This window comes from Hyaena hyaena, unplaced genomic scaffold, assembly GCF_003009895.1.
Source record: "Hyaena hyaena isolate Hyena2069 unplaced genomic scaffold, ASM300989v1 scaffold_901, whole genome shotgun sequence".
In the NCBI taxonomy this organism is placed as follows: Eukaryota; Metazoa; Chordata; class Mammalia; order Carnivora; family Hyaenidae; genus Hyaena; species Hyaena hyaena.
Window position 1 is genome coordinate 701,181 of NW_024081527.1, and position 15,176 is coordinate 716,356.

Below are 15,176 nucleotides of genomic sequence, written 5' to 3' on the forward strand. Positions count from 1 at the left end.
TCTCTACCTATTGATCATTCATTGCACGCGCTCCAATACTTAAAAATTAAGAATAAAATATGAAAATGCAAAGGTTCACTCATCAGAAAGGCTAAGAGAATAAATCATATTGTGCTATAACTAAAGTCACAACTTTTTATTATACAGGCATTTTGCATTTTATATAGTAATTTGTCCCTTGCTAAATGTCTCTGGTTTCTTTATAGCCTTATATATGAATAAGAGGTACTGTATGCTTTGCCACATAATAATTGGTGCATTTAAATCTATTTCCAAATCACTTGAAAGGTTGGGATTATACTGTGAATACTTTTAGGGAAGGGACTGTTTGTTATACTTTATTTCTCCCACAATGCCTAGCACAGAGCCTTGCACAAAAAAAGCACTCAATTATTGTAGAATAACAAAGGAAATAAGGATTAGATTTCTTCCTAGGGCTTTTCTCAACAATGGCACACTTACTGAAAAAGTGTTATTCTAATCAATAAAAAGGCAATCCCTTCACCATGATTTAAAAAGGTTTCTTTCAGGGGCGCCTGGGTGGCTTAGTCGGTTAAGCGTCCGACTTTCGCTTAGGTCACGATCTCACGGTTCGTGGGTTCGAGCCCCGCGTCGGGCTCTGTGCTGACTGCCAGCTCAGAGCCCGGAGCCTGTTTCAGAGTCTGTGTCTCCCTCTCTCTCTGACCCTCTCCTGTTCACGCTGTCTCTCTCTATCCTAGAAATAAAATAAAAATATTAAAAAAAAAAAAGGTCTCTTTCAGTATTCACTACTGAAGGACATTTTAACAGAGGGTGGGTGGTGGTGACATTTGGTATTCTAAGTTCAAAATTGACTCGCTTAGGTAAAAGCAGGGCTGATAGACATCCTGTGAGCTGATAAGTTGCGTAGAGGATTAATCTTCTTGAGGAAACATGTCAGACTGTCTTGGAACAGCAGATTTGATCACATGGTATAAGGATGCAAAAAAAAAAAAAAAAAAAAACCAACCCCCAAACCTCCTAAACTTTGAATTCTAATTATCAGCCATCAGCAACTTAACCCTTATCTCATATGTTGAAAGTTGTTTAATCTTACACCAGTCACTTGAGACTTGGGAACTGTAGTCTTTAAATGGGGTGTCTGTCCTATCAGATGGGGTCCCCAAATGTGGGGTGACAATATGGTGGAAGCCAGTGGTGCTGGTGGTGAAAGGATTCACCTGAGGCAGAAGAAAGGAGATAGAAGTTTATTGAATACACTGCAAGAGAGCTGTGGGCAGGACAGCAGAGGGAGAGGCTGTCTGCAAGGAGGCTGTGGGTGGGGGCTGTTTTTAAAGGGGGAAGATGAGGAGGTATGGTAATGTATGGAATTCTCCCTTTTTTGGTAACTGTGCCTGGTTGTAAGTAGCCCATTGGTCAGTTAGGATATTTTGAGGTGAGTCGCTCGCCTAATGGGACGGTTTGTATTCAGCTAGGTGATCACTATGGGCACCTTCTACATTCTGTTGCTCAAGCCTGTTTGCCTAATAGTGGTCTCTACAGGGACCCCTCAGTTTCCATTTTTGTAAAGTTAAGGTGTTGAAAAATATGACTACCAAGGTCTAGCTCAGTTCTAGGATTTTTTTAATGGCTCTGTCTTGATTTGTTGGATGTCAAAATATTTTGTAGTTTTCCAGAGCTCACATATATGGCAAGTCAGCCAATAAACTGAAAGCTTAAAGGCCCCAAATAAATAATACAAAGTCATGAAAGAGAGCATGATGCGGTGGTTAAGCAATGACTTTTGGAATCAGATAGCCCGGGTCCAAACACTGTTGTGCCACATTCTGGATGCATGAATTTGGGCAAGTTACTTACTTGCCTGGGGCTCAGGCCCTCCCTGTTAAGTGGAGACAAAGATATCTACCCTACAGGTATGGTGGTGAGCACAGGAGGTAGGAACCAACAAATATATTGTAGTTCTCCTCATTGTCTCAGGCAGTGTCAGATGCCCAGATGTAACAAGTGTGGCTGGATCTCCTGGAAATGGAGTAGAGATGTGGAAAGCCAAGGATCAAGTCTGTTTTTCCTCTGTCTCTAGGGTTGTATAATCTCTTTTTTCTGAGAGAAGAGAATGCTTACTCTCTTCTCTTCTCTCTGCAGATTCATTTTGTTTTTCTTATCTACTTCATGTCATCATGGCTTTCCAAAAATGGCAGCCCACAGCTCCCAAGTCTCTGTGGATCTGCAGCTTGGATCTCAACAGATAACTGAGTCAATATCATGGTAATCCAGCTCTGACTTCCTGGCTGGTGAAATATGATTAGCTGGATTTTAATTAGGTATGTATTCTTGGTCCCAAGACCTAAGAGGTCAATTAGCAAAAAGGGCCACCTTTCTCAGTGTGATACACAGGCTCTCTCTGGAAGGGGATGTTGGTATCTGAGCACAAGTATTGTGTGCACTTGACTCTTAAAAGAGCCCACAAGGTGCTCAGTCTGGATTTATGAACATAATTCTAACACATTTATCTCTTCCTTATGCATAAGTGGCAGAACGGTAGGGGGCTGGAGACAGGGTGTGAAAGGAAGATACACTGACTATGACGGTACCTCAGAGATAAAACCCAGAGGGTGGTGATTTTGGAGGAGTTTGGGGAAAGAAGGAGAAGAAGGGCATTCCAGGATAGGGAAGCAGCATACCAGGGTGCAGAGAGAGGTGAATTAACATGACCCCACTGAGTGTCCCAATAGCCCCTGCATCTGGGACACTGATGCATTGATGGGGGTGGGGGTGGGAGGAGTGCTGGGCCAGGAAAATGGGCAGGAGCCTGAATGAAAAGGACCTTCAGGGGCTAAACCAAGTAATTTGAACACTATCCTGAAAGTCACAGGAAGCCAGTGAATGTCTTTTAAGCAGGAGAGTGACTTTAGTCAGCTTCGTGAAATACAAAGATCATTCTTGAGAGCCAAGAAGGGAGAAGGGACACTGGAGGAGGGAAGATGGGCTGCTTGCTGTAGCAACCCAGGATGGGTACAAAGAAGCAGTAGTTACTCAAGAATGCAGAGATGTCAGCTTTGGGGTGCTAAGGAGAGAATCCGGGTGACTCGTGGATTTCTGGCCCTGCTATTCACTAGGATAGAGGAAAAGAGAGAGGTATAGAGGCAAAGACTGAGACTGAGAGGGCTGTGGGGCTCCAATGGGAAGGGAGAGTTCCTAGAAGGAGGGAGTGGCAAAATGCAGCTCATGGCAAGAAATACCAAGGAAAAAGGCCAAAAAGAGTGTCCTTCAGCTTTGGGAACAGGGGCCAGTGGTGGGCTCCCCTGATAAGGTGGAACTGGACGACCATGTGGGATGCAAAGGTTGAGGAAGTGAAGACAACGAAGGGACAATTCTCCAAGAAGAATGACTGGAAAGTAAGGGGAGAAACAGGACTGAAGCCGGAGGGCTTCTTCAAGATGGTGGAAAATTGTTCACAGGACATTAACAGGATGCTGAGCACTAGTAGAGATGGAAAGGAGGCACAGGGCAGAGGGAGGAAGATTGATGGAGCGGGGTCCCGCAGGAGGGGGCAAGGAAGGCCCCCAAAGCCGAGGTGGAGGGATAAGTCTCAGACAGGAGGCGGCACAGCCCTTTGGTTGAGATAGGAGGGAAGGGTGAAAGGATGGGGCCAGACAGATAAGTTTCTACATGGCAGGGGAGGAAATTGAGGGAGGGTTCAATTGATGGCCTCAATTTTCTCGGTGAAGGAGGAGGCAAGGTGATCTGCTGAGTGGTGTGGGGGCAGTGGTAGACAGGAGGTGTTTTAGGAAGGGAGAACAGTTTGGTCCACATAACTGCTAAGAGCAAGGAGGGGGGAGGGTGGCTGGCTGGGGACACAGAAAGATCTGCGGGGAGTACAGAGGCTCAAGCTGAGTTGGGACAGTACATATTTGGTATGTCTCCGCCTCTTACAATTGTGACATTTTCTCCCAAAGCCTATAAAAGTCTAGGTAGAGTAGCAAGAAATTGAATCGTTTGATTGAATTGGGGCTGAGTTTTTGTGGAGTGGATGTCACAGAAAGTTAAGAGGGTCAAGAAATCTTAGGATATTGAGAAGAGAGGGTCAAAGTGAGGGGCTATTAATAGGATCCAGGAAGCAGAGAAAAGTGTATAAAATCAAAATTCATTTGATTGTAGGATATGCAAGGAGCCAGGAGTCCAAGGTCCCAATAGGTCGACGTTTGGGGAACAAAGGGAGTGATGCTGTTGACACAGAGGGCTCTTGATGTTCACATTATGGAGGTAGACCTGTTTGGGGGCTTGGCAATCAGTGATCTGACAGTTAATCTTGCCTCTTTGCTGAAGCCTTTCTTAACTTTTCCAGCCCCAAACATTTTGCTCCAGTCCCTGAACCCACATATCACTTTGTCTGCAAACAGATAGTAAAAAGAACACTAAAACTGGACCTTCACTATACATCAGGAGATCGGGGTTTTGGTCTTATTTCCAAATAAGACCACAGCGTGAGCCACCAACTAGCAGTTATCTCAGCTGGTCCAACTTGCCTAGGGGCACATTATTCTGTCTGTGCACATTATGTGCTCACACAGCCCCAGGACTGATGCAATCCCTTTGTTTGCTTCCCACCTTTCTGTGGGCGGAGGGATGGGAGCTGCGGAGACCCTATTCCTAGCGTCGCTTTAGTTCACTGCAGTTTATACAATACCCATCATTAAAGAACCTGGAAGAGATTATATTGGGAGAAGAAACATATTTTGCTTCATAAAATTCCAAAGGCCACTTTTACTTTAATAGTCTCAAAACCTGATTTTGAGAGTAGCAAGTCCAAGATGCTTATAATGCCATGAAGGCAAATATTCTGGAAGGAAAAAAAAATAGGTCGTTTAAAATCTGAGCTTTGTTATCTGACTGAGGTCAACAGAGACAGACCAAATCAACAAGCATGACATGAAGGGCAAATTTGCAATTAAAAGAAGAATAGGGAATTATAAAGATGGATGAGCCCCATGACATGCACACCCAAGCCTGCGTGGCCTTGGCCTCGGATGCCAGAAATTAATGCTTTACTCTTTAGCACTCCTCACCTTTGGCTCTGAACAGAAAGGCAAATGCATTAAAATAACAACAATTAGAACACTTACTTAGCTTGGAAGGCATTGTTGGTTCCCCTGTGGTCGAGGTCATGACACAGGCATCCCACAATCACCGCTAAAATTTCCACCTCGGTCAGAATCTCTTGAAACCCTGCGGTCTGGGAAGAAGGGGGAAATGGCCACAGTCACTACTCGGGGCAGGGTGAATGGATAAGGTTCTTCTGCTGAGCAACAATCAGCTCTGTTTCTATACCCACATCACTTAAGGAAATGATTAACTGCCACCCCCCTTAGATGACAGTCAGTTGGGTGGTCAGTTGCACAGCCTAAGGTCCCCACAGTGATGGATTAGCTGGCTGTCATGGTGGCCCACATTGGCACACCAGGACAAAGTTCAGACTATTTTGTGCCTTTTTTAGAGAGGATGCCACACTATCCAGATACAGTGACAGTTTGGCAGAGGCCCAGAGCAAAATGTGTTCTGTGATTCTACACTGCAGCGAGGAGTGTCTACTGGTAGGAGGAGAAAATTTTATATAAATATAAATATATAAAAATATATAAAATTTTTGAGAGAGGATTTGGCAATCCAGGTTGAGGTAGAGTATCTTCTTACACAGAATCCTTTTCTTTTTTTTTAAGTTTACTTATTTTTGAGAGAGAGAAAGGGAGAGAGAAGACACAGAGAGAAACAGCCCGTGAATCAGCAGGGGAGGGGCAGAGAGAGAGAGGGAGAGAGAGAATCCCAAGCAGGCTCTGTGCTGTCAGCTTGAACTCATGAACCTGTGAGAACATGACCTGAGCCGAAATCAAGAGTCAGACACTTAACCAACTGAGCCGCCCTAGTGCCCCTAGAATCCTTTTTTTTATTAGCCTCTGGTAGCATGCTTATGAAATGCCTATGCTCGGCGTGAGATAGGGGAGATACGGGAGCAGTGTGATATGATTACGGAACCAGGAATCTTTTGTTCCTGCTCTCCTTTGGTTAGTTTAGTAGGGACAGTAGCCTCTAGAAACACAAGACTATGCATTTTCTTGACCCAAAGCCTTTATGTCTTCCTCCTTGTGCTTAATTAAGTTTCCCATTTCATTATTTGTTAAAATATTTACCAGAGGGCAAAAGGAGGGGAAAGTAGGGTTCAAATTGTTTCCTTTTTCATGTACGTTTTTTCCCCAAACTGAGGACCACTAGGATCTCTTCTCTTAGAGCAACGAAAACTTTATTTTTTAATTAAGTATGATTTTATTGCAGAAGTAACTGAATAATAAGTTTCTGTGTCAACAGTTTTATTTTTAAAAATTAAGTTGGGTGGGCTGATGGGGGTGGGGGGAGGGGAAGGGAAGTCATGGGCATGGAGGAGGGCATTTGTGGGGATGAGCACTGGGTGTTATGGAAACCAACTTGACAATAAACTATTAAAAAATTAAGTTGAGTTCCTTGTTACATTTAGAAATATATATAATTTCCCTAGCATAGCAAATAGGAAAGTTAGTAAATGGTTGCTGGGGGGGATGAGATAGCCCATATCAAAGCTGTGTGTGCCCCTTCATTTTAAAATTTGGAGTTGGCTGTTTGTTTTAAGTTACTTTTATTTTACTTCAATGTATTACCTGAATAGTTTTAAAAAATCAAATTGTAGTAACAGACTTAGGGTCAAAAACAGTAGTTCCTTATCCTTCCCCTTTTCTGATTCCCAAAGGCACCTAATCTTTTCCTAATTTGGTGATTATTTTCTACCACATTTCTATATAGTATGTATATATTATTAGCACTTGGTTATTCATTAAGTGCCTGTACAGCCCTTCTAATGTGCCGACACTCCCCTAAGAGCTCTACAACTGTTTAACTGACCTGATTCTCATCACAGCCCTGTAAGGTAGAAACCACTGTTATCTCCAGGTAAGAAGAAATAGAGGCACCGAGAAGCTAAGAAATGTGCCTAGTATGTGGCAGAGGCAGGCCAACTCCCAGCCTACAGGTGTCAGAGTTTGCCCTTAAACACTGATGTCTTGTGATGGGCGACCATGATCTTCACGCTTACTCTCTTGCCTCCCCCACACTCACAATGCAATCCAGATACAGCGCTTTCCTGATCCGCCCTCTATTCATAGGCACTACTGAGCCAACTAGGATCCCAGGCTTGTTTCCTTTCTGATGTAAATGTTTTTATTTTCCTGGAGTGATGATTTCTTTGAATGTCTGAGTCTTCTCACATCCTACACAGCTCTCCAAAGGGTCACATCATTTCTTAGATGCCTTCCTGTCCTGGGGACTTCCTGTGGTGGCCTGGTCCTGCCCTGTGGTCTGGATTCTCTGTCTGCTGCCAGCTTTTCTCTCCTGGGGTTGACCTCAAGCCTCCTGCATCCCACACTCTGTCCTTCATTTCCTCCCTCATTTCGCAGAAGCACATCTGCCAGTCACGGCGTGAGAAAGGGTATTACCTTTTCAACACTGGGGGAGTGAATTAACTTTTGAGGCTTTGCAGGACTGAAAATGTCTTTATTCCATTCTTAGCCTCCCCTACAATTCTAGGTTGCAACCTTTCCACTCAGAAAGTTAGACTGCTCTATGGTTTTCTAACTTCTGAAGCCATCTGTGAGAAGTATATTATATCCAGTTCCTATTCCTAATACTGTATGCTATTTGATTTTCTGTCTCTTAGGATCTTCTCTCTATCCCTAGTGTTTGGCAATTTCTCAAAGATATGCTTTGGTTTGGGACTTTTCCCCCCATCATTTGGCTTGGTAAGGCCAACCTGGAGGCTCAGTTTCTTCAGTACAATGTTTTTGTAATCTTCCTCAAAATAGTTTCCTTTTCACTATTTTTTGTGTCCTATTTGAATGGAGCTCCAATTGGACATTAGACCTCCTGTATCGATTCCTTTATTTTCTTGTCTCTTCTTTCCTAATGCCCATATTGACTTTTCCTTCTTACTTTCCAAAAATAGTATTTTTAATTTGTAAGCATTTTCTTGTCTGTTGCTCCTTTTCTTATAGCATGCTATTCTTCTCTCATTATTGTCTCTTATCTTATTGAAGGTAATTATAATTCCTCTGACATTCTCTTCTGCTCCTTGATTACCCATTTCCTCTAAACTCCTTTTTCTCTCTGCTGGTTTCCCTCAAATACCTGATATCCTTGAGTGTCTGCTCATCTAAGAGTAAAGCATTATAATGTTTGCCTCATACCAGTGGTTAGCAGTGGTGTCTGTAGATTTCTGGGCCTTCCCACAAGGTGACCAGATGGCCAGCTGGTCATTTGTTGGAAAGCCCCAAATGTCAGTATCTAAACTCATTTTCTATGGACTTCCCAATCTCTTGCCTGGAAATGGTATAATCAGGGATGTTGACATAAGAAAAGAGATTTGTATCTTCTCATGTTTGAGAATGTAGACTTTCACTGAATTCTCCCATTTTCAGGGTGTACCTCACCCTAACTTTTCTTTTGCTGGCGTTCTCAAGTCTGGGGTTTAGTTTCTGCAGCAAATATTCTGGTTTCCTGCATAGGTGAGGAGAAGAAGGCCTCTGACTACATGGAGGGAGGGGGGGACTTGGGGATTCAGTGTTTTCATCACTCCCTTCCTCCACTTTACTTCATTTTTGTGTTCTCTAATGCCACTCGATCCTGAGCCTTGATAGGTTCTGGAGGGGATGTTTCTCACGTGTACCACTTCCTCTATCCCCTCACCCCGAAGGCACTTGGGTTAGATCTTCCTTTTCTCTACTAAGCTCTTCTACTTTCTCTACTAAGCTATAAACATCCTCCCTCCATTTTCTGCCTTCATAAATTCTGATTCCATGAAAGGTGGGATGTGCATCCATTTCTTGTTCCCTTGCTATTTTGGTGTGATTTTGAAAGGAAAAGGGATATAAAGGTCTTTATCTGTCATCTTGAAACTGTAAGTCAGTTTTGTTGGGTTTGGGTCTTGCTAATAATAAGTAAATACTGAAAGTCTATCAAATATGAAATAATTATCCACAATACTGTGGAAATCAGTGCTATAAACAACAATAGAACTGCACTAAAATTTATAGAGGTTTTGCCTGTGAAAATGTTATTGATTGGAATGAGCTGATGGATTAGAAGAGTAAGAATAGGGATAATGTTAAAATAAGGTAATTAGACTAGATATTTAATTAGAAGTTGAAACTAAATGTCTCTAATAGGCTCTAGGTCAAATCCTTGAGTCATTTTTAAGCCATCAGTTTTCACCCATTATATAAAATGATGGAATATATTTTCCTATGATTTTCTATGCAGCCACTTTCCTCCCCAGGCACCCCTTCCTGGGAATCCACATCCAGCTCTTAAACTATTTGGATCATGGATACTCTTGAGAATTTGATAAAAGCCATGGCCTCTCTTCCCAGAAATTATTCTATAATGTTATGGTATTCAAAGACCATGGCGCCCAACTCCAGATCCTCAGAATAAAGAATCCCTGAAGTATAGCACACACACAGTCACACAGAACATATTTACCTCTCTCAACCATGATACCTGAGTTACTGAAGCAGCACCTATCTCCTGGCTGTGATTTAAAGCTGCCTGGTAAATGGTTTCTAGAGAATCATCAGGCTTGAAACATATCCACCTGCCAGTAAGTGTCTGTTTGCCCCTCCCCCACCCCATCCATCTTCCTTTAAGCCCTTTTCATTCAGACCTACACTTATCCATGTAGAGGAGAAAAAGTCAGCTCCCTTCTGAGGACAATATACTTTCAAAAGAACACAGTGGAAGCAGAAAGTATTATTTAATGTAGTTATCTCACGCATGATTCTATTTTATTCTTTTATTTTCAAATACAATTACATCTTTTCAATTCCTGACCCAATAATTATGGGTTTTATTGACCTTTAAATTAATCTATTTTCTCACCTGTATTGCTTCATGGTCCATATAAAAAATGTAAGGCAATGGATACAATACATCTAAGCAAAGCGATAGTCAAGGCTTATAGACTTGGTTCTCACATCACCCTTTCCAGAAAAGCCTGTGGCTACCCTCCAGGCAGGCTTCCAATGAGAGTCCTTTCTTGGGTTAAAACTTATGCTGAGATAATCCTGCTTCCAGCCACTAAAGCATATAATCAATGGGATCCAAAGAACCCAGACAATTAGATTGATTCATGGAGTACCCTAGACTACCCAGTAATTTCCTCTCATTTGATCAATGTAAAATTTAAACCAGCCAGGATATACTATCATTTCAAAGCTGACCCCACACAATTCTAGTGAATGAAAGGATATCATGGACAGAGCAAAATGACTGTTGCTTTCTGGCTCTGTAGAATCCAAAAAAGTTTAAAAAACAATAGCCATAATATCAACACAATATAGATGGTGCTATAAAGGCTTCATTCATTTAACAAATGTTATTAAGTGCTTATTATGTATCAAGCAACTGGTATATCTTAGAAAAGGCTTGGGATGTTACTAACAACAGATAACACTTCCATAGTGCTTAGTGTATGCCAGCCACTGTTCTAAGTACTTCAAACACATTAACTCATTTAAACCTTATAAGAACCCTCTTGGGGAAATACTGTTCTTATCTCCCTCATTTTACAGATAAGGATATTGAAGCACCAAACTACTCTGTTAGGATGTAACAGAGGTGGATTAGAGTTTAGGCAACCTAGCTCCCAAGTGTGTTCTCATCCACTGTGCTATTCAGCCACCTAAGTGAGAGTGTGGGTACAATTATGCAGCTGTTAAATATTCTTGTGAAGATAGAGTGCTAGAGGATATGGCTCTAAAGAATCAGTTGGTGTGTGCTTTATACCACGAAGGATCTTATTCTTGAATAGTAATAGGTTGATATTGCAGAGGCACTGGACACCTTGAGCCTAAATGTAAACTCTGGTGCATCAATTGTAACTGATAATAAATAATGATTTACAAATGAGGTTTGGAGAGAAAAGAGATATAATGGTTTACATGTAATATCCCAACTTTATAAAAATTCTCAATATACACATAAAAAAAGATTATTAGTATGTACATCAAAATGTTACCAGTAGTGGGATTATATATATGAGTGTGTAGGCAAATTCCATTTTGTTTTAAAAATAAGCCCATATGTCATCAAACTGTCCTAGCATGGAATAAAATAGTGACAACGTCAAAAGTGTCATTCTTTCATTTATTCATTAAGCAAATATTCATAACACATTTACTCCACTCTAGATACCAGGCACAGAGCACTAACACCCTTAAAAACGTCCATTCATTCCTTTATTCATCGAGCAAATATTCATTAAGCAGTTACTCCATTCCAGGCATAAGAAACAGAGACAGGCATGACTCTGGCCCTCATTGCACATGTAGTCTGGTCATGCCGTGTGCCAACCAGAGCAGTGCCGTGTAGTTCACTTTCTACAGAGAAGCCCTCACAACACTGGCGGTGCTTTGTAGAAAAGAGTAATGGTGGAAGCACGGAAGTGCCCAGCCACCCCGTTTTCTTTTTCTGGAGATGGTAGATTACAGGCCGTGTGCCCCTTGTCATGTGTGAAGTGTGAATGCAGCTCTGGGCATGGGAATCTGAGAAAGTGATGCCAGAAATTCTGCCTTCACAATTTGGGTGTCAGAGATACTGAATGATGAGTATCATCATTCATCCTGTTGATTTCAAGATCTGGCAGATGGCAGACTGACAAGGGAGGTAGTCTAATGATGTACTAGAAATTCCTAATGGTCACAGAAATTCCAAACTGAAGGTTCTTGGTTCCAAATGTTCCTCCATGGAGGTTGACGGCCAGGCATGGAAGCAGAGTCCTCAGTGGATTGGCTAAGGTTGAGGGAGACTGAGGTAGGTTTTTGAGGAATCTTTCTTCTCCCCTTCATCCTTGTCTCTCTTCTGGGTAAGAAGAGCAAATAGGATTGCTCAATTCCAAGGGGTTTTGAAGAATATGGTTTTTCAAGGAAGTGCCCTTCTCACAGAATCTGCACACCATATCCCTAATTTGTGCCATGTCTTGATGGACCTACACATGACTTCAACTTGGAAGTGATGTGAGCTTGGGGCTGAAATGCAGCATTTAAAGCAACAACACTGAATTTCTGGTTTTCTTAATTTCTGGTGTGCAGAGTGTTGCAGGGTCATTGTCTGGGATCTTTGTTTGATACAGTATTAAAATCAAATTTCCTTTAGCCAAAGAGCACTCTTTGAGGGTTTCATTGTAGATGCTCATGTCTGTCTGTGAAACTTACATCTGTGAATAAGAACCAAAGGTGCTATGGCAAGGGTGCCTTCAGTCACCCTCCCAACTGAGCATGTATCCCAGTGTGGGTGGATCAGAGCCGGGATAGTTGTTAAGGCACATGTTTGGGCTCCATGGGCATGTACAGCAAGCCCAGCATATTTCTCTTCGAGGCTCTGGTTTGTTTGCTTCAAGAAGGAATGGCTACCTCTCAACATACAAATCCAAGGGGCAGGGTGAGGGGCATCAACCTATTCAATTGCTCCAAAGCAACGAGCTTAGGCAGAAGACTTTCTCAAGCTTTAAGGTGGAAGCAGATTTCAATTACTTACCAAGAGTGCTTATGAATTAATGTATACTACTTGATGCCATATCTTACTGTCTTTGAAAAATAGAATCCTATCTTTGTCAACCAGGGAGAGAAGAACAGGTGTTCACAGCCACAGGCCTCTACTGGGGGAAAAACCCTACTGCACAAACCAGAGCATCTAGATTTAATGGCCATAGCCCACTGGCATTTACAGCAATATTTTCCTGCCAGTATTTGGGTGTGCTGAGCTGAAAAAGAGGCACTTCAGTCCTATTTTTGAGGTCCAGAGACCAGAACCTTTCCAGCTGTTAGGGGACCAACATGCAGCACTATGTTTACATGTCTCTTTAACCAAAGCATGTAATGTTACACAAACCAGTTGTAGTTTGTCTAATTATCCATGAGAGTGAGGTAGTTTGATCAAATTTGCTTCTCTTTCTCCTCAAGATGAACAGCCAAATACTGATTAAGTCTACAATGACCCTTCCCTTACCAAGCTAAGAGTTGGGGAAACCTTACAGTCTACATTTAAATACTTTCTGTTAAATACGTTCTGTTATAAGCAGAAGCCTCTGAAGGCACTTGCCATCAAACAGTAAAATCTAAGTCATGTTTTGGACATACTATGACTCTCAACCTAAAATAATGTTGCAAATGTTTGTCCGTGTAAGTCTGAGAAAGGTGAGGTAGCAAAACTTGGTGGTCTGTCTGGTGTAATTACGTGTGTTGAGAAAATGTTTGATGCATGAGAAAAAATTGGGTTGATTTTAATAAATGTTGTTGAGTTATTTTTTAACCACTTCCAAGACTTAATTTTTAATCTATTATCATCCTAATGTAAAGAATTTATTTTGGCAAGCTAAAAGCACACACAAAGTAGAATACTATGATGAACCCTCACATGTTCATTACCTAATTTCAACAGGATCCATGGTTTGCTGGTCCCGTTTCACCTCTCTGTTCACATGCATTGTTTTGTTTGTTTGTGTGCTAGAGTCTTTTAAAGCAAACCTCTGGCATTGGTCAACACACTTTAATTCATTATCAAGAAGATATGGTGTAGTCAAATAAAAACTGGCCACACATCTCTGCTCTCAGACTTTGATAAAATGTGTAAAAAGATATGCAAATGGTATAATTATGGGAATTTTCAGGGTAGATATCTTAATAAGATGTGAAAAAAATCCTAGTTTCTATTTCAATTTAGGTAATATAAGAAATGTACCTGCACATATGCAGCACACATTATATTTCAAAAAGAAACAAGAAAAAGCATAATTGAGTCTTGAGGATTTAGCTTTCAACACCAAAAATATATGTGCTTTGCAATTTTTTTTGAGGGCAGAGATTTTTTTGTTCTTGTTTGGAAAGGTAGTTTATAGTTTATGATAAATTACTACTGAACTGAATATGATACAACATGTGGTTTGTGAGCACAGAAAATGAGGCAGATTATTTGGCGAACATTAATTGTGTGGAGACAGACCTCTCAGAGTACAAGAGGTCAGGCGGATGGATTTCAAGAATATGATGGCTCTTCAAAGATTACCCAAATTTTTATTAGCCATCACTGAGCCAAAATTGAACATGGGACTCATGAAGAATTAAAACTTTTTAAAGCTCCCAACTTGACACCCTGAAGTGCCAGTTTTCAGCCCCAAGAAAGTGCCATCACTAAGTTATAAACCGTGGAAAATGGAGGCTGTGATAAACGACCCTGGCTCTGCTGCTGGGTCTCCCTGACCTGGAGGACTTGGCTGGTGTCATAAAACACAAAGCGACAGATTAAGCAGTTTACCAACACCATAAAAATCTCAAGAATAAATTCCCTTTAACCAAAAATCCTATATTGTAACTAGGCAGCCCCAACCCTGAAACCACATTCATTTCCTTACAAGCCTGTGTCCATAAGCAAGAGCTTATACGTTCCCTGAAATGCTGGACATGATTATTTTCATACAGTTTTACAATTTACATGTCCTAAGAAAAATACCCAGCTCTGGCTGATGGTGCGGGAGAATTTATTTTCACTAGAAAGGGAATGACCCATAACTCATGAATGGCAGCGCTTAAAGTGAGTTATGGAGGTTACTCTCCTGTGTGAGGAAATGGATTGGATTATCCTTCTGCCCAATTGTATGTTTGGTTATTAGCACACAGGTTCTTAATTATGTGTGGCTTTGCCTTTTTCCTTTTATAAAATAAATGTGGATAAAGGAAATGTCAACTAGAAGCATGGAGTGCCTAATTGGGGCTCTCAGAGGTGGCCAGAGAGAATAAAAATAGAAATCTTCTGAAATGATTAAAAGGCAGGAGTCTTAAATGTAATTTAAACAGTATTCAAATTGATTAGCTCCATAGTTAATTTATAGCGCTCAGTGCTAATATTCTGCAAATACATTGAAAATCACTCTTTTCCTAAATTAAACATTTACCATCTTTTAAAGTTACACTGGAAGTCAAGGCATACCTACATGAAGATTAAAGAACTAGCTTTTCTAACACGCAGATTTTATTGCATTATTATGATAATGCTGCTATTTATTTTACAGCAGATAGAGTAGTTACTACTTATATTGAAAAGGAGATATAATGATGGTTGATAGTTAT

General features: G+C 41.2%; 1 protein-coding gene across 1 annotated transcript in view; it reads right to left on the bottom strand.

The window, feature by feature from the left end:
- The window catches only part of PDE11A (phosphodiesterase 11A), a gene marked incomplete at its 5' end in the record, with an annotated part of 137,257 nt that overhangs the window by 70,524 nt on the left and 51,557 nt on the right, over positions 1-15,176 (bottom strand). Inside the window, one exon of the mRNA XM_039220481.1 lies at positions 5,103-5,212. Within this exon, the coding sequence (XP_039076412.1) occupies positions 5,103-5,212 (110 nt within the window). The remainder of the gene's footprint in view (positions 1-5,102; positions 5,213-15,176) is intronic.